Below are 22,891 nucleotides of genomic sequence, written 5' to 3' on the forward strand. Positions count from 1 at the left end.
TACAGTAGTGGGTACCAGCATCAGAAGGTTTAAGTATTTTATGAAACCTAAACACGTTAGAGGGCTGTAAGCTCTGAATGAAATGTGTTGAGATTGTGTTTTAAAATGTGTTTGTTCTGCTGTATTGTTTGATCAAATATTTCTGTGTGCAGTTTCAGATAGCACACTAAAATAATAATATTGCTCACCACAAATCCCAGTGCCAGATACATGCTGTGACTGAACAAAGAGACACAAAGAGAATCATGGGAAGAAAAATAAGAGTTTATGATTGCACTAGATAAATAAAAATAGGCAGGGAACACTATAGAAAGATTGAATTCATAACAGATATTGAAGGCACATATCATAGCCAGAAAACGTATTTTCCTAACAAAAATACATACTGTATAGGAAATGCACTTTAAAAGTGTTAGTTTAAAATTTTTCATCTACATGTATTGAGAATCAATGATATCCAAGTACTTTGCTTCAATGATCTTTGGCAACAAGTAGTTCCTGCAAAGAAAACAACATGTTACCACCTCAGAATGTTATGGCAAATAGCATTTTTCTCTGTTGAAATATGCAACATGCATTTTGCCTCAAAATATGTATTACCACCAAGTGTGCATCATCTGTCTAGATGTTACACACACAAATACAATAAACAGCAGGCATCCTGCTTTTTTATGATGTCAAAAACATTGCACTTATTATAGTGATGATCACTTAAACCTCTGGGTAACACTTTTCAATAACAGTACAGGAATAATCATGAACTAATACATGAATTAATAGTTACTTCAACATGAACTCATGATTAGTGAAGATATGAACTTGAAGAACCAATGAAGAGCAATCCTTAACTATGACAGGAGTCATAAGAATTCATGCATGAATAACGGCAGCCTTAACTACATGTCAGTACCTGTTCGATAGTTAATGCATTAAAGAATATTTAGGGGTAAACTAAACCAATCAGGCTCCGTAAGAATAAATAAGCACTACTCTGAATTTGAATTAAACATGTGATTTAATACTGTCATAGTTTAAACTGTAATATCATAATCTGCCATCTGCAGCTTTGTGACAAATAATTGGAATGGCACATGATTATTTATCCATTAATTACACAGATCCATCTAATCAAACGTGGAAATAGACTGAGTACCATTAATACATTTAATTTGATCTCAACCATTTTCTGATTTTTATAGTTCATTTATGTTTAATCATAGCTTTTCTCTCCAAAACTACAGTATGTAGGGTTTGTTTCTGGTGGGACACTCATTAGTGGTGCACTTTAGGTGCTCTTGTCGCGTTAGTTGTGTTTCTACAGTAATGCTAGAATTTTAATCTAATAAATGTTGCCTGCTTCGGTAAACCGAATTAATAATTGAATACATGTTTGCATGCATGTTGTATTGTGATGATTTTTCAGGAGATTATGTACAGTAAATAACTGTATTTTTTACATTTAAATGTATATGCTTTGATTAGTATTATCTTATGGACGTGCCCTATTTTACATGTAAACGTGGCTTATGTGTGTCTTTACAGGTATGTTTGGGCTTTCTTTTAGGTCCATATATGTTTGAATAAATAAATAAAAATAAAAGAACTACAAGTAGGTTTATAAATATATATGTATAATGTACCAGGGGTGTAAAGGAATAAGGACGGCACTCTCAGTGTATTCATATTTTAGTTCATTTAAAATTTGTAAGTGCATCATTGTGTCTTTATACTTTACTTGAGGGGGCACATCATAATTAACTCATTATTAACTAACCAGACACTAACATCAACTAATGGATTGTTAATGCATTATTTTGTCATGACTTTACTTCAGGGGGCACATCATAATTAATTCACTAATTCACCTCATGACTTATAATACACTTACTATCAAATACACATGTACTAGTACAGCTAGTATTCACCCCAGTTAAGTGACGTTGTGGGGCTTTTCAAAAAGTCAGAGAATGGAGGTACAGTATCATCATCAAGGCCTGTGTCTGGATGGAGAGTGAACTGTACTGATCCCAGCAAACGGTCCCCTGACCTTTATTTTTTGTTTTTTTGGTAACCGATTCCTTGGTTAGTCACAGTAGGTTTAGTTTGATGGGAAAGAAAATATCACAAAACAAATTAAGACCTTTTCAGATAAAGTATTAGTGGATTTAGTATTTTCTCTTTTTGATAAGGAGGATCAGTGAAAATAATGACAAACTAGTCCTGTGCCATTCAGTAATGTTTATGACAAATCTGCTGATGTCAATAGTTTAAATTATGACAACAATAATTTGTTTAAATTAACTTCGAAGTCAAAATATTTCTTATGGAGTCTGATTGGTTTAGTTCACCCTTAAATATTATTTAATGCATTAACTATCAAACATCTACTAACATGTAGTTAAGGGCTGCTGTTATTCACGCATGAATCCTTATGGCTCCTGTCGTAGTTAAGAATAGCTCATATCTACACTAATCATGAGTTCATGATGAAGTAACTATTAATTCAGGTACTGGTACATGCTTATTCATGTACTGTTATTGTATAGTGTTCCCAACCTCCTAATATAAAGGCTATGACGTACCTTATTGGAATGAGCATGATCATGAGTAAAGGAAAGATCATCTTCATGTAGGGCAGAGGGTACATCCCAAACACACACAGGATGATCAGCTGAACAATCTGCAGGCCTGTGAAATAATGCACCTTCCTCTGCGGCACTCTGCGGATGTAGTGAGTGGGTGGATACGACGTCTTGGGAACAGAGATTGAGATTAGTATCATAATGATAAGTGACAGATTTGTATTATTTCATATTAGTCAACCTAAAATATAATCCTATTTACTTTCTTAAAGGGATAGTTCACCCAAAAAAGAAAAGTTGCTGTTAATTTACTCACCCTCAGGCCATCCAAGATGTAGGTCTTTTTTTCTTAAGTAGAACATAAAGAAATGTTTTAGCTAAAACCGTGGTCCTTGGTGAATCATTTAAAGCAAGTCAGTGGCTACCATTACTTTGAGAGTAAAAAAAACAACAACACATACAGGCAAAACAAAATTAATGCCCCTGACGACACATTGAGGTCTTGTGAAGCTCAACGATTGGTCTGTGCAAGAAACTGAACATTATTTACCACATTATTACCTTAACCCACAGCCTTGGCAAACGGTCCTGAGCGTGTTCATGTTAGTCTGGAGAGCGAGCTTGTATGGGGGAGCAAACTCACACGTGAGCTGGCGCTGTGTTTTATTACAACAAAGATGGAAGACGCGTGTGTTGTATTATTCATCAAAATGGTACTTGTGCTTATCCTGGATGCCACAACCTATATAAAAATAAAGATTACGTTCGATTGTGCAATCTCAATCAAAATGATTGACTTTTCACAGATTCCAAACGTTTTAGCTCCCACATATGTCATTATGCGACAAGAAGCTCAGGCTCCAGATTGCCTTGAACACGCTCAGGACTGTTTACATAGGCTGTCGATTACAGGTTAAAATGTTGTAAATAATATTCAGTTTCTTGCACAGATCAATCGTTTCGCTTCATAAGACCTCAATGTGTGGTCAGGACTCAGAGCCAGGGGTATTCATTTTGTTTTACCTGTAATATGTTTTGTTGACTCTCAAAGTGACGGCAGCCATTGACTTGCATTATAAGAATCACCAAGGACCACTGTTTCAGCTAAAAATCTTCTTTACTGTTCTACAGAAGAAGAAAAGAAAAAAACACCTACATCTTGGATGGCCTGAGGGTGAGTAAATTAACAGCAAATTTTCATTTTTGGGTGAACTATCCTTTTAATACACATTCAATGACCTAACTAGACAGGATTTCCAGCAAAAAAAAAAGCCATTTGTCTTTCCATGCTGAACATAAAACTACTGCACATCGCGACGCAAGATATCTGATGTTACGAGGAGCAGAATTTTAAACCAATGAGATTTCACTGTGGCCAGTGTCTGATGCTTGATGCGTCTTGTTAGGACAAAAACTCAGATTTGCCCAGTTTCATTCCAAAATACATCAAATTACTTTTAAAATCTGTTGGTAATGGCATTTCATGTTCACTTTAAACCTGTAAATCTTCAACATGGTAGAATGTCCAGCATAGGACTCAAAAACAACCTTCACAGCCACAATTAGTCCCTCACTACACTAGCTATATACTGATTTTCAGCACTATTAAATTATGCAAAGATTAATGCAAAGTATCATTGATAATACTGAGTGATCTGGAGGAGACTAGAATATCTGGAGGAGATTGAAACAGATAGTCTTTGTGTTTGATACTCAGAGGAACCTGTATGGTTTTAAATGAACTAAGTTACTGGGGCATGTTGAAACGCTTGTATTATGTGTATTTATAAACTAAATTAACTTGACCTGTACTGGATGGTGCTCTTAATATACAGTAACACTCATCCCCCAGCATATTTGGCTTTTTGTAGGTCAATTTAAATTTTGTTTTATATGGTCAATTTAAATTGCCATCAATGGAGAAAGATGCATTTTTCCTCCATAATGGTGTAGTTTTGGCTAACAGGTCGGTGCTAATCAGCCAAACCTTGTTTCAGAGGGGTTGGCCCAAGAACTTTTCTATTCATATTTTTATTCTAAAGAAGTCTCTTATGCTCATCAAGGCTGAATTAAAAAAAAAAACTGTTTCTATTTGACAATATTTTTTAAAATGTAATTTAATGCTGTGATGTCAAAGCTGAATTTTCAGCATCATTACTCCAGTCTTTAGTCTCACATGATCCTTCTGAAATCATTCTAATATGATGGTTTGCTGCTCAAGAAACATTTCTTCTTATTATCTGAACACAGCTTTGCTGCTTAATATTTTTGGAATTCTTTGATGAACAGATTCAAAAGAACATTAATTTGAACTGCAAATCGTTTGTAACATTATAAATGTCTTTACTGTCACTTTTGCTCAATTTTATGCCTGATCAAAAGTGACAGTAAATACTTTTTTTTAAAGACTCGAGAAAAAAATCGTACTGACCCAAAACTTTTAAAAGGTAGTTTTAATCGGAACAAGATGCACTAATAAATGACAGATTATTACTGGTTCACTAGTCTAAGTCTCTCACTTGTTCTTTAAGCAGAAGGGCCATTCGGTCACACATCTGGTTTCCATCAATAGACGTAAGAGCGATGTACAGGAAGAGTCCGTAGAGAACAGGTTTCGGTATCCACTGCAGAGGCACTGGCAGCAAAAACACTGACAAACCAATCAGGATGTTGGCAGCCAGCGACGTAAGTCGTGTCTCCTTCACGCTGACTATCCTGCAACAACACATAAGGACATGTTTTACAAGTCTGTTTTTACAAGTTTGTTAATCACACTTGTTACTTGCTAACTCGCATGCATCATGCATGTTTAAACATCATCTGCGAGTATTGTGTTCTTTGGTGTGTATGTAGGTTGGTGCCATCACGTTTCATAGAGGTGGCCCCCCTCCACTCGCTGTTCCACCCGCGCCAGCTGACGCACATGCAGCGTGGAGTGTGGGAAAGCCGCGTGCATCCATGGTAACCCAAGCACCGACAACACGATGTTGATAAGCCCAGAGAGCATCAGGTCCCAGTGGTATGCCGTTCCCTTTAGCAGTCTGAAACACAAGCACGCACACCAAAACAGATCATATGCTGTCTCTCAGCGCCCCACAACTGTCTACTCTACACTGAACTGACACTTTGAATTATGGCTCACTGATCGTGGGAAAAACATGAACCAATGGAATGCTAGCATAGTGAGAAGGTATGGCACTGCAGGATGAAAACAAACTTTCAATGTTTAACAAATATGACACTACTGATGGAAATTATTTTTTATTTTCTGGATGGATACCTGTTCTCTGGGGCATTGGTGAGGGACACCACGATATTCTGGTCAATGAAGATGAGCAAGGCAAGGAGAAAGCCAAGACCACATGCGCTTAATATGTTCATCCCTGTCAGCTGATTAAAAGGTGCCACTTTGAATACAGTTCCATTCTGGTAGTTGAAAACTGGAACTGTGGATCAGCATATATAAAGAATTAAATGGATTGTTCACTAAACAAATAAAAATTTCAAAACACAAAACACATTCAAACCTGTCACCTCAAAATGCGTTATGAAAGGTATGATGTCAATGGTAACTGATCATGATGTCCTGCTGCGACATGTCTTGAGGTGTCAGGTTTGAATCAAAGGCTGTATAATACCATATATAACATATGATGCTAATATAACTTGCATTGCCCTGAATGGGAGAACGTCCAATATGGCGGCTCCAGTAATGAAAGTCCCGCCTTTTAAATAAAAGAGCCAATCGGCAATTGGAAACCTGAGACTGGCACTTATGACTGCACACACGCATTGGTCGGGCCTACCTGAAATACATCCATTTTAGCTTTAGCTTTGGCTATTTGAGAAACCATTATACGACAGTTCATGTATTGTAAATTTGTTGCTGATTTGAAATATGTTATTTAAATGCGAGTATGGCCAACCCGCTCAAACGGGAAAACGTAAATATTTTATGAAGTGGCCATGTTGTATGACGTATATCATATGTTCGATTTTTTTAGAAGAAAAAATATATGCATATGCATGAAGCCCTTAGCCTAGCTGTCAGTGGGGCATAACCCTAACCTGTTTGAGATCGTACAAATTCATACGTATTAGCCACCAATTTGCCAAATTCGCAGAACCTGATTTCAGCATGTTCGACATATTCCTGGATCAACATCTTTGTTAATCCTGGAACAACTTTCCAATCAACCAATCAGATTTAAGGGATAAGTTTACAGTTTGTGTCATGTTTAGGCTTACAACCAGGGTTAGGTGCTTCTATATCAGTGTTATTTACCTAACATTTCCCTCTGATTTTAAGTAAAAAATTCTGAACGTTTTAGAAGAGACCTCAACAACATCACACACTGTGTTCAGACTTTTCTCCTAAACTAAAGACTCCGGTGGTCTCACATTTGTCTCCTCTAAAAATTCAGAAGAGACCTCAACAACATCACAGACTGAACTCAAATTTTGTAGAGGTTTCTTATAAAACTAAAATCATCGAGACACAACTGCACCTTAGACAGCATCAGTTTGAGTCCTTGCTAAAGGTACTTTCCTGCTCCTGTTCCCTTCTCGCCTCTCCCATTGTTTCCTGTCCCTACTCCTCCTGTCCGGTACATTAAAAGTGAAAAACCCCAATGGCATAAAATTATAATAATAATGAAATAAGAGCAACCTCTGCAAGACAATAAAGAGAACTCCCATGTTTCCTCACAGCCCATTCTCATTTTGAACTCCTTTTTTAAAGAACATTTTTAGATCTCATTTGTGCCTACTTTTATTTCTCCTAAGGAATTTAAGGAGATACATCTGATACACGGCTGATACTAAAATGAGATATATTTGAAAATCTCAACTAAAGCCGCTTTCCGACTGGAGGAACCTTTTCACAGTTCCTAGAACTATTGGCTAAAGTACCCGGATGTCGGCGTGTTCGCACCGCAGGAACTAGGAACGATTTTAGTTCTACTTCAGAGTAGGGTCTAAACCAGCACTATTGAGAATGAGGAGATGTCGTCACGACACAGCGCCCCACCCTCAGAGACCGCGTCATCCTCCCCTTTCCGCCATTTTGGAAGGATACCCGCCAGCGCCGTTCATTGTTTGTATTGGTAGTAGAGGAGGTTGTCGCACTATTTTAGAATGCCTGGAAAACACTGATGTGTAAAAAAACTGCTCCAGTGTCTCACACGATTGTCGTGGAAACCGTAGCAACCATGTGTTACAGTTTTTTCGTATTTTAAATTTTAAAAGTAAAAAAAATAAATAAAATTTGTTTGGCATTGGTAGTAAGTTTCTCCCTGTAAGGACCCTTTTCTTTTGCCGCATTCATCTCCATTTCTTCTTAATTTTCTCGTAATTTCTATTATAATTCCTCGAGCCGTCTTTCCTGCTCCGTCTCTGTATTGCTCTTGCACTGTTGCCCCTGGCAACCGATAGCGTATCCTCCCAAAATGGTGGATGGGCTCAATTCGTCACGTGACCGCAAGCTACCTATGAGTATGTCCTCATTCTCAATAGGAACTACCCGTGACGTTAGTGTACGCTGATTGACCGAACGCACGCAGAACACCAGCACCCGCCATTTTTAAAACAGCTATAATGTAAACACACAGATTATAGCCTATATTTACTCCAGAAACTAACTATGCAAACAGGGAAAACAGTGATAGATGGGTCTCTAAACCTTTATGCTGAAGAGAAAATCCAACGCAACTTTGAGGGGACCAAGCCAAACATGATTATGTTTATCTGCCCAGCTAGCAACACTGGACATCAACCACACGGCATAGGCTAATAAACTTTTTTTCATATACTGTCTACTTTCTATAACAGTTCTATCTAATGACATGTTAAACAGTACTGTTAGACAGATTGCTAACTAATAAACACAGAGAATGCGTTTGCTCTGGCGTTCTCAGTGCCGCCAAAATAAAGGTCTGTCACGCCGTCAAAATAAAAGTCACCGTGCTTGCGTCACTCCCTTACCCCTCCTACCAGTTCCTATGGCCACTTGGCCAGTGCGAACGCAAACAGCAAAACCGAGTTTGGGGGAGAGTAGTTCTTAGAACTGTTTAGAAGTGGACAGTTCCTAGAACTAAGTTCCTGTAACTACTTGGTCGGAAAGCGGCTTAAGTCCACTAATCTTAAAAAGAGCAACCTCTGAGCAATAAAATGATCCTACAGAGATTTAGAGATTGAGCAAGACAATAAAGAGTCTCTTCTACCACATTCTCAGTTTTGACTCCTTTTCACTCCAATGTTTCTCACGTCTCATTTCTATCTATTCTTTTTTCTCTTAAGGAATTTTAGGAGAAACTTCTGTTGTCCATCAATACTGTTGATACTAAAATGAGAGATATATGAGAATCACAGCCAAGTCTCCTGACCTTAGGAAAAGCAACCACTGAGCAATAAACTTTTCCTCTGGGTAAAGATTGGGTTAGGATTACATTTTCGGACAGGAATGTTGTTCCAGGATCAACAAAATATGTTGACCCATGAACGCATATAACTGCATATAACCTGTCAAAATTAGGACATGCGTTCTGAGGCATTACAAATATGGCCGCCAAGTGAACTGACTTTCCTTGAAAGGGACTTTGTTTGAATGTGCGGAAGTGTGAAAGAGATTTGAGAGCTGCAATTTATGGGATGATTAACAATAAATGATTTAACTTAAAAGACTTGAAATATAACACACTGGTCATATGGACTACTTTTATGTTTTTCTTTTTTGTCAGTTTTGAAACTTGACAGCCCCAATTTACATTGAATTTCCTGCTAAATATTTCCTTTTGTGAAAATCATCTAGGTTTGGAATAGCATTATGGCAAGTCAATCATGACAAAATGTCATATTTAGTTGAATACTCAAGTTCTGATGGGTTGCAAAATCATTGCATTCAGTGTTATTACAGGTTGAAATCAGACCTAACGCAAAGTCTATTACTGAAAATGATGATATACGCAATAAGACAACATGATCATTTTAGGTGATTGTTTTAATATGAGGGCTTACGCTGAATGCCAATGAAGAGGTAGGAGCCCACAAAAGAGAAGATGACCACAGAGATCGGCAATGCACAGTCTGACACCACCTCCCTGACTTTAGCATGCAGGAATGGGCTGGAAAGAAACCAGAAATTAGAAAAAGCAAAAACACTCACATCAGAATTTCAAGCTTCTGTGGCCATATAAAAAAGGGGGATTCCTCAATCTTTCTCAATCAACCTTTTTTTAGCTTACATCAAGCACAGGTTAGAACAGATGACCAAGCATTAGCAGCTAATGACAATTACAGTTAACCATCCTATAATTACCTTCTCTTGATGAGGAACAGGACATAACCCAGCCACATTGTTCCCAGCATCAACAATAGGCAGAGAATTGGGCGCTCCCTGGTGCCCAGAACCATTGTTGCAGGCAGTGAGCCTCCGTTCTCTGTTCCGTTCACTGTCTGATGAAGCATTACACCCAGACGATGCAGATCCTCTGTGCCTCCAATGACTAGTATAGGACCATGGTAATATTTATGAAATACTGAGAGAAAAGAGAGATACAGTGGTAAGAAATAGAATAGGTTAAATAGAAACGAGTGAGCGAATAAATAAATAAATAAATATATATATATATATATAGTGCACCCAAAAAATGACAAATCTTTCACAATTTATTGACCCTCATGGTGTTCCAAAAGCATATGATTTGCATTCTGCAAATGCAAAAAGAGATTTTAGGCAGAATGTTCATGCTGCTCTTTTCCATTCAATGAAATTGAAAGAGGACTGGGGCTCTCAAGCTCAAAAAAAAAAAAGTATATTATGATAAATACCTAGCTTGTTACATATACATGCAACATTTCAGCCGTAAATAAATTATACATGTTAACTAGATTATGTTTATTACTTTTCTAGCGATGTATATTTGTGCTTAAATATACCGGGGTTTGGACAATGAAACTGAAACATTGGCCAATATAGTGCTGTAAGATTCATACCTATATGCGCAGCCTGGTGGCCAATCTTCACTGATTGCTCATTTCATCAGTAAGAGCAGAGTGTATATGTTGAACTAGCAGAGCAATAGGACAGCTGTACATAAATTCACACAATAAATACAATTTAAACAACATAATGGGAGACATAGCAGAGTTAAAATTATTCTGGCTCATCTGTGACCAGGACAGCAAGTCTTTGTGGTGTATGGAAAGCTATGGTATCCTGGGTAATGTTGGCTTGCCACCATGCAGGATGAACCACATCCAAAAAGAGTAACTGCCGACACAAGAGGAAGCTGTCTGGAAGGGATATCCAGGTATTAACCCGGATTGTATCCAAAAAACATAAAACCACAGCTGCCCAAAACACTGCAGAATTAAATGTGCATCTCGACTCTCCTGTTTCCATCAAAACTGTTCATCAGGAGCTCCACAGAGTCAATATTGTCTGCTATAGCCAAACCTTTGTACACTCGTACCAGTGCCAAATATTGATTTCAATGGTGCCAACAGAGGAAATCTTGGGCTGTGGACAATGTGAAACATGTATTGTTCTCTGATGAGTCCACCTTCACTGTCTTTTCCACATCCGTGAGTTACAGTGTGGAGAAGATCCAAAGAGGCTTTACACCCAGACAGCTGCTGCCCAGAGTGGATCAGTGATGGTTTGGGCTGCAATATCATGGCCTTCCCTACTGTGCTTGATTCACTGCCAAGAACTACTGAACCATTGTGGAAGACCATGTGCACCTAATGGTTCAAACATTGTACCCTGAAGGGGGTGCCGTGTATCAGCATTATAATGCACCAATACACACAGCAAGACTAGTGACAGCATGGTTTGATGAACATGAAAGTGAAGCTGAACATCTCCCATTTTTGGCATTTAACAGCCTCAGTATCCATTCACTTTCATTGAGTGTAACATAAAATATTTTTTTTAGAAACGTGTCAATGTTTTTTTCACCAAAACTGATTAGTTACCAACATTCTTTAAAATCAATTTTTTGTGTTCCGCGGAATGAAGTATGTTGTACAGGTTTGGAACAACAAGAGGGGAGGAAATTATCTTTTTAGGGTGAACTATCCCATTAAACCATATCACATATCCACCTTATTCCTGACGACCTTACTGCGTTTTGAATTATGGGTGGCAATTCCAGTTTGGGGAACTTGCATTCAAAAAGGCTGAAACGAATCATTTCAAATCATAAGGTTGCCCTACAAATAAAGCTGATCCGACAGTTTGACTGGATGAGCTGTCAATTTTCCTTCATGATTTATTTTCAGACATCATGAGAATAACGTTATACTTGGTATCGTGACATGTTATAACAAGAATATCTATGGCAAGAGCTCTTTTCAGTCGCTGCTTTCTTTTCCTCATTATTATTTTCTTTTTTCCCTTTAAAATCCGCTGTAAAAGTATGAAAAAGGACCACATACAGTATACTGCAAATTTGTGGTCTGTTCTCCCGAATTTAATTTACGATATATTCCATTAATAATTCACTGGAATGCACGAAGAATCTCTCGTTTTCCTCCTCAAATCCTCACGTCTCTTTCCAGGTTTGTTTTCACAGGTAAATGCAATTTATTATCAGTCAAAATGACGGAAATCACTTTGAAATAGTATCACGTAATGCTGAAGTTAATGAAAATTTTTGATTAAGGTAACATAAATTACATAATACAGATATATATTACTACAGTTTTATTTAACCAAAGACTCGCACTTTTGAGGTTATTTGGTCTGTTGATGCTTTTACACTTTTAAATTTTCTTTTAATGTTCAATGGTTGAAGGATGAGTAGATTAATGTCATCTCATTGTGACACTTTTTTTAAAAGTATTGCGTTCATAGAGCGAGCCTTTTCACTGATTGTTTACAGCTTATCGGAAGTTTCACCCATAATCCGCGCAAAGCGTCATGGGGCGTAGGAATAAGATGGATACATATCATCAATAATGTTCCTAAAATACATCAAATAAATTCCCTGTTAAATCCAAATGAATGATTTATTTCTAAGATATTACAAACAGCGACACTGCTCTGGTATGGATATGAGTTCCAGCAATGTTCAGAGCTCTGAACTTACTGTTTATGGTGCCTTTCAAGGCGTCACCCACAAAGGCAATGGAGATGAAAAAAGCGATCACTTCTTCTGTGGAACTGAGAGGACACATAGGACACATTGAACAACTGATCTTCCCTTTTATCAAAACAACAGAGCACAAACCAAGACATAACAACAAAATCAGGGCACGCCATGAACGGAGATTACCACACACATGACAGGAGAGCACAGATTTATGATGTTTATGCTACAGAGAGAGGCCACAGCAGAAGTGTCTGAGTTATATCAGAATGTAGCGTCTCCCTGAAGATATTTTATACATCAGTGAAATAAATCTAGATTGGTACATTTTCTCAAGAAAATAAGTGAGATGCTTGTTTGTGTAAAATTCTCCACTACAATAGGTGTTGTGAGTGGTTACCAGGGTTGGTATAGTGTTATGGGTTGTTAGCTGGTTGAATACTGCTGGTTGGTACTAGCATTCTTCTCTCTATGAAATTCTGAATCTGAAATCAAGATATTGATTCTGTCCCTCAGTTTGGGACTTTCCCCACCCGCCAGGCTAAAAAATTGTAAATCTGATTGTTTAGACATGCGCAATTGCTGGTTAGTATGACACAGGATAAATTTATTAATTTGGCTCTACAAAACTTTTTTTGTTGTTGTTGTTGTTGTTAAAAAATGAAGTTGTATCATTCATATTGTACCAACCTAAACTAATTGTGTGAGGAAAATATTTTCTTTTTCCTTTTTGTGATTTTTTTTTGTGTAAAGTTTCAGTAACTATTATATGCAATGTATAAAATGAACAAATGAGAAGAGACATGGTGTCAGTACTGACATTAGTATAGCTATAACTCACTGAGTAAAGCAACTAAACTCACAGCAACTATCATTTAGCTGCCCACATCCTAAGAACAAGCACCACAGTGGTAACCACAAAATTAAAAAAACATTACAGAAAAGAAGATATCTTGACAAACTCTTCTAAATGTCCAACATAACTGGACGTTAAACACTAACATGTCTTTCCCTTAATGAAAAACACTTACTCTTCTAATGCAGTCCCCTGCAAAGCAAGTTATGCTGACAAAAATGATTCATGTAGTTCCAACACAAAATAGATTAAGTAAACTTCAGTTTTACATTAGGTGGATTGAACACAATGAAATTAAGTTGTGACAAAATGTTCAAAATTGTGTTACTTTAGCTCACTTTAATTATTTAACTAAATAAGAGGTTGGAAAGGCGTAGTGCCAAACATTAGTCCCAAACTGATGAGTGATATCTTCTTGCGGTGCGTAGATCCAAAAGGAAATCAAAAATAAGAAAATAGAGATCCACACATGAATATAGGAGTAATAGAATAATCGTTTGTGATATTCAATAATGTGTCAAGTAATACGTGTCTTAATTTGTCTGTTTGTCTTACGTATTGTTTGTCACATGGACAAGATAATAGGTAAATCACATTGGTAGAAGCGCATGTAACAAATTGTTTAATCTTATATGTACGGTTCGTTATGCTACTGTGAAAGGAAGAACATCTTCTGCGGATGTGTCCACATGCCGCACACTTAAGACAGGGAAAGAAACCAGTGTCCAACACATGTTAACACATTTTTTTTGAATAGAGGATTGTTGTGATATGTACAGTGAGGAAAATAAGTATTTGAACACCCTGCTATTTTGCAAGTTCTCCCACTTAGAAATCATGGAGGGGTCTGAAATTGTCATCGTAGGTGCATGTCCACTGTGAGAGACATAATCTAAAAAAAAAATCCATCACAATGTATGATTTTTTAACTATTTATTTGTATGATACAGCTGCAAATAAGTATTTGAACACCTGAGAAAATAAATGTTAATATTTGGTACAGTAGCCTTTGTTTGCAATTACAGAGGTCAAACGTTTCCTGTAGTTTTTCACCAGGTTTGCACACACTGCAGGAGGGATTTTGGCCCACTCCTCCACACAGATCTTCTCTAGATCAGTCAGGTTTCTGGGCTGTCACTGAGAAACACGGAGTTTGAGCTCCCTCCAAAGATTCTCTATTGGGTTTAGGTCTGGAGACTGGCTAGGCCACGCCAGAACCTTGATATGCTTCTTACAGAGCCACTCCTTGGTTATCCTGGCTGTGTGCTTCGGGTCATTGTCATGTTGGAAGACCCAGCCTCGACCCATCTTCAATGCTCTAACTGAGGGAAGGAGGTTGTTCCCCAAAATCTCGCAATACATGGCCCTGGTCATCCTCTCCTTAATACAGTGCAGTCGCCCTGTCCCATGTGCAGAAAAACACCCCCAAAGCATGATGCTACCACCCCCATGCTTCACAGTAGGGATGGTGTTCTTGGGATGGTACTCATCATTCTTCTTCCTCCAAACACGTTTAGTGGAATTATGACCAAAAAGTTCTATTTTGGTCTCATCTGACCACATGACTTTCTCCCATGACTCCTCTGGATCATCCAAATGGTCATTGGCAAACTTAAGACGGGCCTTGACATGTGCTGGTTTAAGCAGGGGAACCTTCCGTGCCATGCATGATTTCAAACCATGACGTCTTAGTGTATTACCAACAGTAACCTTGGAAACGGTGGTCCCAGCTCTTTTCAGGTCATTGACCAGCTCCTCCCGTGTAGTTCTGGGCTGATTTCTCACCTTTCTTAGGATCATTGAGACCCCACGAGGTGAGATCTTGTATGGAGCCCCAGTCCGAGGGAGATTGACAGTCATGTTTAGCTTCTTCCATTTTCTAATGATTGCTCCAACAGTGGACCTTTTTTCACCAAGCTGCTTGGCAATTTCCCCGTAGCACTTTCCAGCCTTGTGGAGGTGTACAATTTTGTCTCTAGTGTCTTTGGACAGCTCTTTGGTCTTGGCCATGTTAGTAGTTGGATTCTTACTGATTGTATGGGGTGGACAGGTGTCTTTATGCAGCTAACGACCTCAAACAGGTGCATCTAATTTAGGATAATAAATGGAGTGGAGGTGGACATTTTAAAGGCAGACTAACAGGTCTTTGAGGGTCAGAATTCTAGCTGATAGACAGGTGTTCAAATACTTATTTGCAGCTGTATCATACAAATAAATAGTTAAAAAATCATACATTGTGATTTCTGGATTTCTTTTTTTAGATTATGTCTCTCACAGTGGACATGCACCTACGATGACAATTTCAGACCCCTCCATGATTTCCAAGTGGGAGAACTTGCAAAATAGCAGGGTGTTCAAATACTTATTTTCCTCACTGTATATATAATGATGCAGACTATTGATGTAAATATTTGTATATGGGATAAAATTCCGGTTACTGTTTTCAGATTCCGGTGTGTTACATGGATTACAGTAATAAGTGTTTAAATGACCGCAGGTGTTGAGCTTGGTAACACATGACACATGGCACTTTTTTACACTTTTGCACTTTATTTGTGGCCTCTGGACAATACAATCATGTGGGCTTTTTGGCCTATATTCGTGTGCGGATCTCTTTTTTCTTATTATTGAATAAGAGGTAAAATATTTTTTGAGTGTACTTCTCAGGTCGTAAAATGCAGAATTCTGTATAAATGGGGGGGGGGGGGGGGGGGGGTCACATCACTGGTAAATATACACATGGTACTACTGCACTGACCGTTTAAAGAGCTTCATAAACAGGCTGACATTGAAGATGCCTCCTAGTATGAGGAACAAACTGTTCCAGAGGCCAATGCAGGCGTAAAATGCGGGAAAGTCTAGGTCATAGTCATCACAGATGCCTCTGATCACTGCAGTGTACAAACAAAAGAGAGAAAACAACTGAATAGGGATCTGAGAGAAACAGTGCACCTAACCTTCTTTTCTTTATAAGAGACATGCAGTACCACTGATGAAGATGGCTAGAGGTGCTGTGGTGAGAGGGATGACCAGCGGAGACCCAGAACAAAGAGAGTAAATCACTCCTCCAATGCTCTGACCAATTATAGTCTTCTGTACATCTGCAGAAAGGCAAATAAACCACCAGGAACACATGAACACAAAACTGTCAAAATACCCTTCTAATCAAGCTGGATTTGGAACATGGTAGCTGATGTCCAGCTGATCAACCATCTAGGCCAGATAGGACCAGCTAATGTCCATACATGTCTTAGTCATATACTTCTGAATACAGACCTATCTCTCCTCGTGTGCTCTCATCATTCAGAGAGCCAAACGCAATTGCTGGCAGCAGGATGGCAATGTAGAGGAAGATGGCCGTGGTGGTGTACTTCAGCAAAGATCTGTCAGAGCCCAGAATACCTGGGGAGAAACCACACAGCAACAGACACCTCAGCCTGAGCAACAGAGATTTCTGTTATTTTTAGTAAAAGTGAAGTCAAGCAGGGACTTGACGGAAACTGAGACTCGCCATCTGTGAAGTCGGACAGGTACAGTGGAAGCCTGCGGCACAAGTCCTCATAAATGCCACGACCTGCTCTGAGGAAATCTTTTACCTAGGTACAAAAGGAGATTTGGAGGAGAAAAAATATGCTGAATAATGTTTTTTTTTAATGCATTATAGCAGAACTCATAGAATCTTAAATGCTTAAAAAACAAAACCATAAAAAATAAGTGTTATGTCCTGTAGACTTATGTGAGATTTACAAGAATCTCTACTGAATTTTATGGTGATTGTTATCACAAGATGTAAAGTTGTAAAATCCTTGAGTATATTTGTTATCAAAATGGTAAATGTCTCTTATTACGCAGTAGGAAAATAAATAAAATGGAATATTGTTTATTGAACCTTTAAAATAATTACATTCAAGGGAATGTGTGAATAATCTAAGTCACAGAATGCGAACAGTGGATCACTTCAGCATAGTGCACGTTCTATAAATAGGGTAGGCTGTGAAACGGGAAAATTTAGTCATTTTTCAACCAACCAAGCACCAGGAAGGTTCTTAACATTTAGAAAAATGCTTCAATGCTTCATCAACTTCAGGAGGTTAAGCAAAATATCAGTTACAGAAGTTGTCGGTAATCTAATCTGATTGGCCAAGTGGTGTTATACAGTACATATTTAGTATAACAGCACTAGGATTTCTCACTGTTTATATCAATCCACTTGACTGTGTTCGCAACTTTCCTGACCAGAATTTTTGAGCAGTTCAAGCAAGTGGACTTGTGTGATAATGGAAATTAACTAAAAACGCTGATTTATGATTTTGTTATTTTCCAGCAATAATAAAATAATATACAGCACCTTCCAAATGCTTGTGGTCAGTAAGATTTTTCAATGTTTTTGAAAGTCTCTTATGTTCACATAAGCTGCATTTATTTAATAAAAAAAAATACAGTATAAACAGTAATATTGTGAAATAATATTACAATTTAAACCAACTGTTTGAATATATTTTAAAATGTAATTTATTCCTGTGATTTAAAAGCTGAATTTTCAGCAGCATTACTCCAGTCTTCAGTGTTACATGATCCTTCAGAAATCATTATAATATGATGATTTGCTTCTCAAGACATGTTGCTTATGATCATTAATGTTGAAAACAGTTGTGCTGCTTGAAAATTTAGTGGAAACCATGAGACATTTTCTTTGATGAATTGAAAGTTTAAATGTCCAGATTTTATTTGAAATACAAATCTTTTGTAACATTATAAATGTCTGTTGTCTGTACTATTATTTTTGATTGTTTTATTGCATCCTTACTGAATAAAAGTATGAATATCTTTAAAACAATCTTATACTGACCCCAAATGTTTTAACAGTAGTGTTTGTTTAAATTATTAATGTGTAAATTAAAAAAGTGGGTTACTCTTTATTTTAAGGTGTCATTGTTACAGTGTAATTATATATTTAAATAATTACTGAGTAATATTAAGAAACTACATGTACTTACTATAGGGTTAGGGTAGGATTAGGATTTGGTTGGGGTTAGTTGCATGTAATTATGCATAATTTATAGTTATTACTATGGTAAGTACATGTAACATAAGTAACAAGGACAAAGTGTAACATAAAGTGTTACCAAAAAGTTATTAATTAATTAGGTATACCCAACATTATAGGGACAAAATATCCCCACAAAGATGGCAATCCTTGTCCTTGTGGTCACATGTCCCTATGAGGAAAACAGCTATCATAAGTGATGTTTTTTGAAAATGATAAAATTCAGAAAGTTTTATGTGATAGGTATGTTTAGGCAATAGAATATACAGAGTGTACGGTATGGAAATAATTTTGTCTATGGAACCCAACATGTGTGTACCATAAATTAAAGAAAATTATTTTCTTGATCATATTTTTTCTTAAGATACAGGGTTGAAGATTGAGCTTTGATGAATGGGCTAAAATTTGTAATAAAAAAAAAAAAAGTATTTAATATTATTTAATGGAAAATCATATTGCAACTCTTATTAATTCATTACTGTAATCAGAACAGAGGTTTGGGCGTTTGGGAAGATCTAAATCTTTACTCAAAAGCTCTTCAAATGAATCTGAAGTACGGCTGTTGGGCAATAGGGTGTTTTGTGGTTGGTGTGGGGGACGCATACACCCAGGTTTGGTCAAGGTTTAGCATAATGTGAAGGTGGACTGTACGTGTGAGGAGTGCACTTAATGACCCACAGAGAAAACTGAACATTAAGTTAGCAGGCAGACTGAGCAGATAATTGGTTGGTGAAGCCATTTACATGCCCCTGAGCCTCTCTCAGATTCAGACCTTGAGTGGTTTGTTGCTGTGTGGGTCAGTCTCTTCCTCCGCCGAGGGCTTTTGGATGGCAGTGGAGAGCTGCTGCCTTTGAATCACCAACTCCTGCTTGAAGTCCTCCTGGGTCTTAGTTTCCAGGAGTTTCTGTCTAAATGAGACATCTGAGAACAAGGTTGCAAAAGTACGACCGAGCTCTATGGCAGTCTTTGTACTTTTCTGCAGGGTAAGAAAGAGGAAAAATCTAAAGAATCTTAAATAGTGTAAAAACTTACAGTTTGAAACAACTGCAAATTAGGAGACAACAGTTATAATTTAAATTTGTGTTTTTGTCACTTTAGGTTGTGATTGGAAGATGAAAGGAACGGCTTACTGTTCGAGGCGGTGCCAGGATGAGGATAACATAGCGGACCTCACAGCAGTTAACACCCCAATTCTGTGGCCGCTCCAGACGGGTAATGCAAACACATCGTCTCTGAAGAGTCTTCACAGTACAGCTGAATATAGAAGGCCACACACTTTACATTACCTTTCATGCAGTTTGTTATATAGCCGTTTGTGAATGAAAAAGGTCTGTAAAGATTAAAGTGCACAATAAATGGAGTCGCCTCCCAAAAGAAAGAACCGATTCTGAACTACCTCAAACGAGTCGTCAGTAATTCCAGTCTTACTTCCTGCACAAACCTATGTAGGTTTGTAACACATTTGCATAATGCCAGCCTATTGGCTGCTCGTGAACAGCATCTACTCTGACCCTCAAACACTGTAGTTGTAGCTGAGGCCTGGAAGAGTTTGGTTTGTGTTGTCGACATGTCAAGAAGACGCGGTTTTCAATGCGGTGAAAGCAAATCCACTTTGCAGCACTTTGAAATGATGAGGACTCGAGCTGGAACTGATACGGTAAAACCGACGCCATAGTTACTGTTTGTATGAAGTTGTGTATGAAGTGCTGAAATTCTCTAAATGGGTGTTTGGTTTCCAACCCACTGTAAACAGTAGACCAATCACTACAGACTGGGCCATCTGACCAATTAGAGCAGAGTAGGCTCACCGTCTCGGACACTGTGAGAAAATAGGTGATGCTGCAATGAATATTATGAGACACTGTTTTTGACCTTGGGTGCATGTAAACGTAGGAGACCAAAAACAAAAATAGGAACAAATAAGGAATACTGTGTTAAATAAATATTTTCTGTGCATCTCAGTTGCAATTGCCTACCATACATAGGATACATACACTTTAGCATATACAAAACAGCATTATATTGGCCATGAGCCAGATCAGGTATGTCTAAAAGAAAATTGTGAAGAATAAAAATGCATTTAAAAAGTAAAATACTAAATTAAATCAATGCTAAATTTGACACATTCAGCTAAATGTTTAATTGCACCCCATAATTAATTAAACTGCACTATTTAAAATTATTCAATCATTAATAAATTAATTGGATTATGACAATTTTAAATTGCAAAGTACTATGATTTTGGAATTTTAATGGCTTTGCAATATAAGCATCAGAAATAATCGAAAAAGTACATAAATGTATTAATTCTGCAATATATATTTAAGGCTATAAGCTTAAAAATTAGCGCAGGATTCTTGATCTGAAAAAGGTGTTAGATATTTAAAGTATGGACCACTAGTTATGGTTATGTTTAGAAAGGTTGAAGAAAAAAATAAGAAATATATATATTTAAAGTGCTTATTAATATTAAAGTGCTACATACAGCACACAGAGCCAGGACTGCTGGTAGTGAACTCCAGTGGCTGTCGCTGTCACACCCTGAATGGTCTCGGTCAAAAGGTGAACTTGAAAAGACACAGAAAGAGAGAAAAACTGTAAAAAACATTCCCTGTTTTTAAACACAGTGGGTCTTCCATTAACCATATACTCAGAGGGGCTGCCCTGGATTTCTAGATTGCTAGACTAGACGACCTGTGGCATTTGGGGTGAGCAGCCCGCTGCTCACCATTGACATCCTGTCCTCCAGCATCTGTGAACAGAGCACTCATGACCTCCTCCGCATTGCAGCTGCCCGGCCCGTCCGTGGCCACATGGTCCAGCATTCTGCGCAGTACTTCATCCAGGGAGGCTGCCTTCTCGTCCAGTAGGATGCTGGCCTGAGCCAAGAACCCATCCAGATCCCGGTGAGCTCTCACCTCCTCCTGGAAATTCATCAGCTTCACATACTGAAACAAGAAAGAACAATTCATAAGGTCATCACAAATCATCCTTTAGATCCGGTTCTTTTTAATCAGTCAGTCAAACCAATCAACAAAGCATTTGCATTATATTTGCACATTTGACAAAGCTTTTTATTCAAAGCAAACCCATGACATTGAAGAACAGCAGTGCATTTGTATGTTAGTAACTATTAAAACAACTGTTTTATTTGAATATAATTTCAAATGTAATTTATTCCTGTGATTACTCCAGTCTTCAGTGTCAAATGATTCTTCAAAAATCATTCTAATATGCTGGTTTGAATCAAAATATGATCAAGAGACTTTCATTAACATAAAAAAAATTGTAATTATTCTAAAATGTTAAAATTGGTGTACTTTTACTGAATTCCACCTCATAACTTCAGATCATAAAAAAGAGAAAAATGAAAATGAAAAATCAAATTGAACTGTGAGGCTTCCTAGCCATAAACATATCAATTAAACAACAGATTTTAGTAAGAATGGCTTACTCTTCTTGCTGTATGTAGAAGGCCAAATCCTGAAACGTTGGTATCTATTCATAGGGAGAGGAAGAGAAGAAAAGAAAAGAAATGATAAATTGTTAAAACCCTTGTGCTGTTACATGGATGTATGAGTATGAAGGACAGACCACTGAGCCAGGCCTCCCAGAAGAAATGTGTTCCTTCATTATCTTGGAGCCCTGAACCCTTTGTATTATGTCTCCCTGGTTATAAATAGTCAAAGAGTCTCCAAGTCTGCAGCACAGACACATCAGAAGTGCATTGTGATCCCTGAACCTTGACACCGCAGTCACTTAGGAATAAGACCTGGCACAGCCTGCTTCCCCAATGCCACAAACACATCAGACAAAATATGAAAACAATACTGATTGTTTTTAAGGCGGAAAGTGAACAGAGATAATTTTTGATAGGTGTTCAAAATGTGTAGGAGGTAGAGCTGCTGCTGACAGTTGATACTACTGGGATCCATCTATACCTCAGGCTACCATCACAAGGATTTTTTTAGATTTTTGAAGTAGTCTCAAAGAGAATCTCATCTAACCCACCCACGTATCATATCTGAACCGCACCACACAGATCTAAACAAACGCTCAGATGCATCACACGCTCTGACCTGAGATGGTCGGCTGAATGGGCGTCTCATAGTGACTGCTGTCTGTTGCGATCGTGAGTGTCTCTTGTTTCCTCTGGCTCTCTTCTCCGCGGCATCTCGCAGCTCTGAGACATCAACAATAGAGCTCCTTAAGTAGGCCTTTCTTAGCTTTAAGATGATTATTATAATCTCATTTCCCTGCCTAACTCAGTCTGACGTGACCTTTTACAGCGGTTGTAGATGAAATATAGCACAGT

General features: G+C 37.8%; 1 protein-coding gene across 1 annotated transcript; it reads right to left on the minus strand.

Moving 5' to 3' along the window:
* Positions 1 to 246: 246 nt before the first annotated feature.
* LOC311095505 (solute carrier family 4 member 11-like) lies at positions 247 to 22,752 on the minus strand. The gene is made up of 18 exons (XM_084134038.1): positions 22,656 to 22,752; positions 22,031 to 22,074; positions 21,305 to 21,524; positions 21,062 to 21,143; positions 19,707 to 19,830; positions 19,349 to 19,552; positions 17,041 to 17,125; positions 16,806 to 16,931; positions 16,517 to 16,630; positions 16,288 to 16,420; positions 12,674 to 12,747; positions 9,898 to 10,117; positions 9,597 to 9,703; positions 5,863 to 6,028; positions 5,450 to 5,623; positions 5,102 to 5,297; positions 2,583 to 2,752; positions 247 to 498 (listed from the first exon to the last, which is right to left on the minus strand). Exons 3-18 carry the CDS (start codon positions 21,510 to 21,512, stop codon positions 432 to 434), a joined length of 2,250 nt encoding a protein of 749 aa, XP_083990164.1. The 5' UTR covers positions 21,513 to 21,524; positions 22,031 to 22,074; positions 22,656 to 22,752; the 3' UTR covers positions 247 to 431.
* Positions 22,753 to 22,891: the final 139 nt, after the last annotated feature.

This window comes from Abramis brama (assembly GCF_963993115.1).
Source record: "Abramis brama genome assembly, chromosome: 13".
Taxonomy (NCBI): domain Eukaryota; kingdom Metazoa; phylum Chordata; class Actinopteri; order Cypriniformes; family Leuciscidae; genus Abramis; species Abramis brama.

Bases quoted from the DNA above. Each gene is read 5' to 3' on its own strand.
- LOC311095505 (XM_084134038.1), bottom strand. From the start codon at position 21,512: ATGAATTTCCAGGAGGAGGTGAGAGCTCACCGGGATCTGGATGGGTTC. The intron at 6,029-9,596 runs GTAAGCCCTCAT...GCTGATCCACAG, and splicing joins CCTCTTCATTGGCATTCAGC to TTCCAGTTTTCAACTACCAG. The intron at 2,753-5,101 runs GTGAGAGACTTA...TCTGTTCCCAAG, and splicing joins CCCTTCTGCTTAAAGAACAA to ACGTCGTATCCACCCACTCA.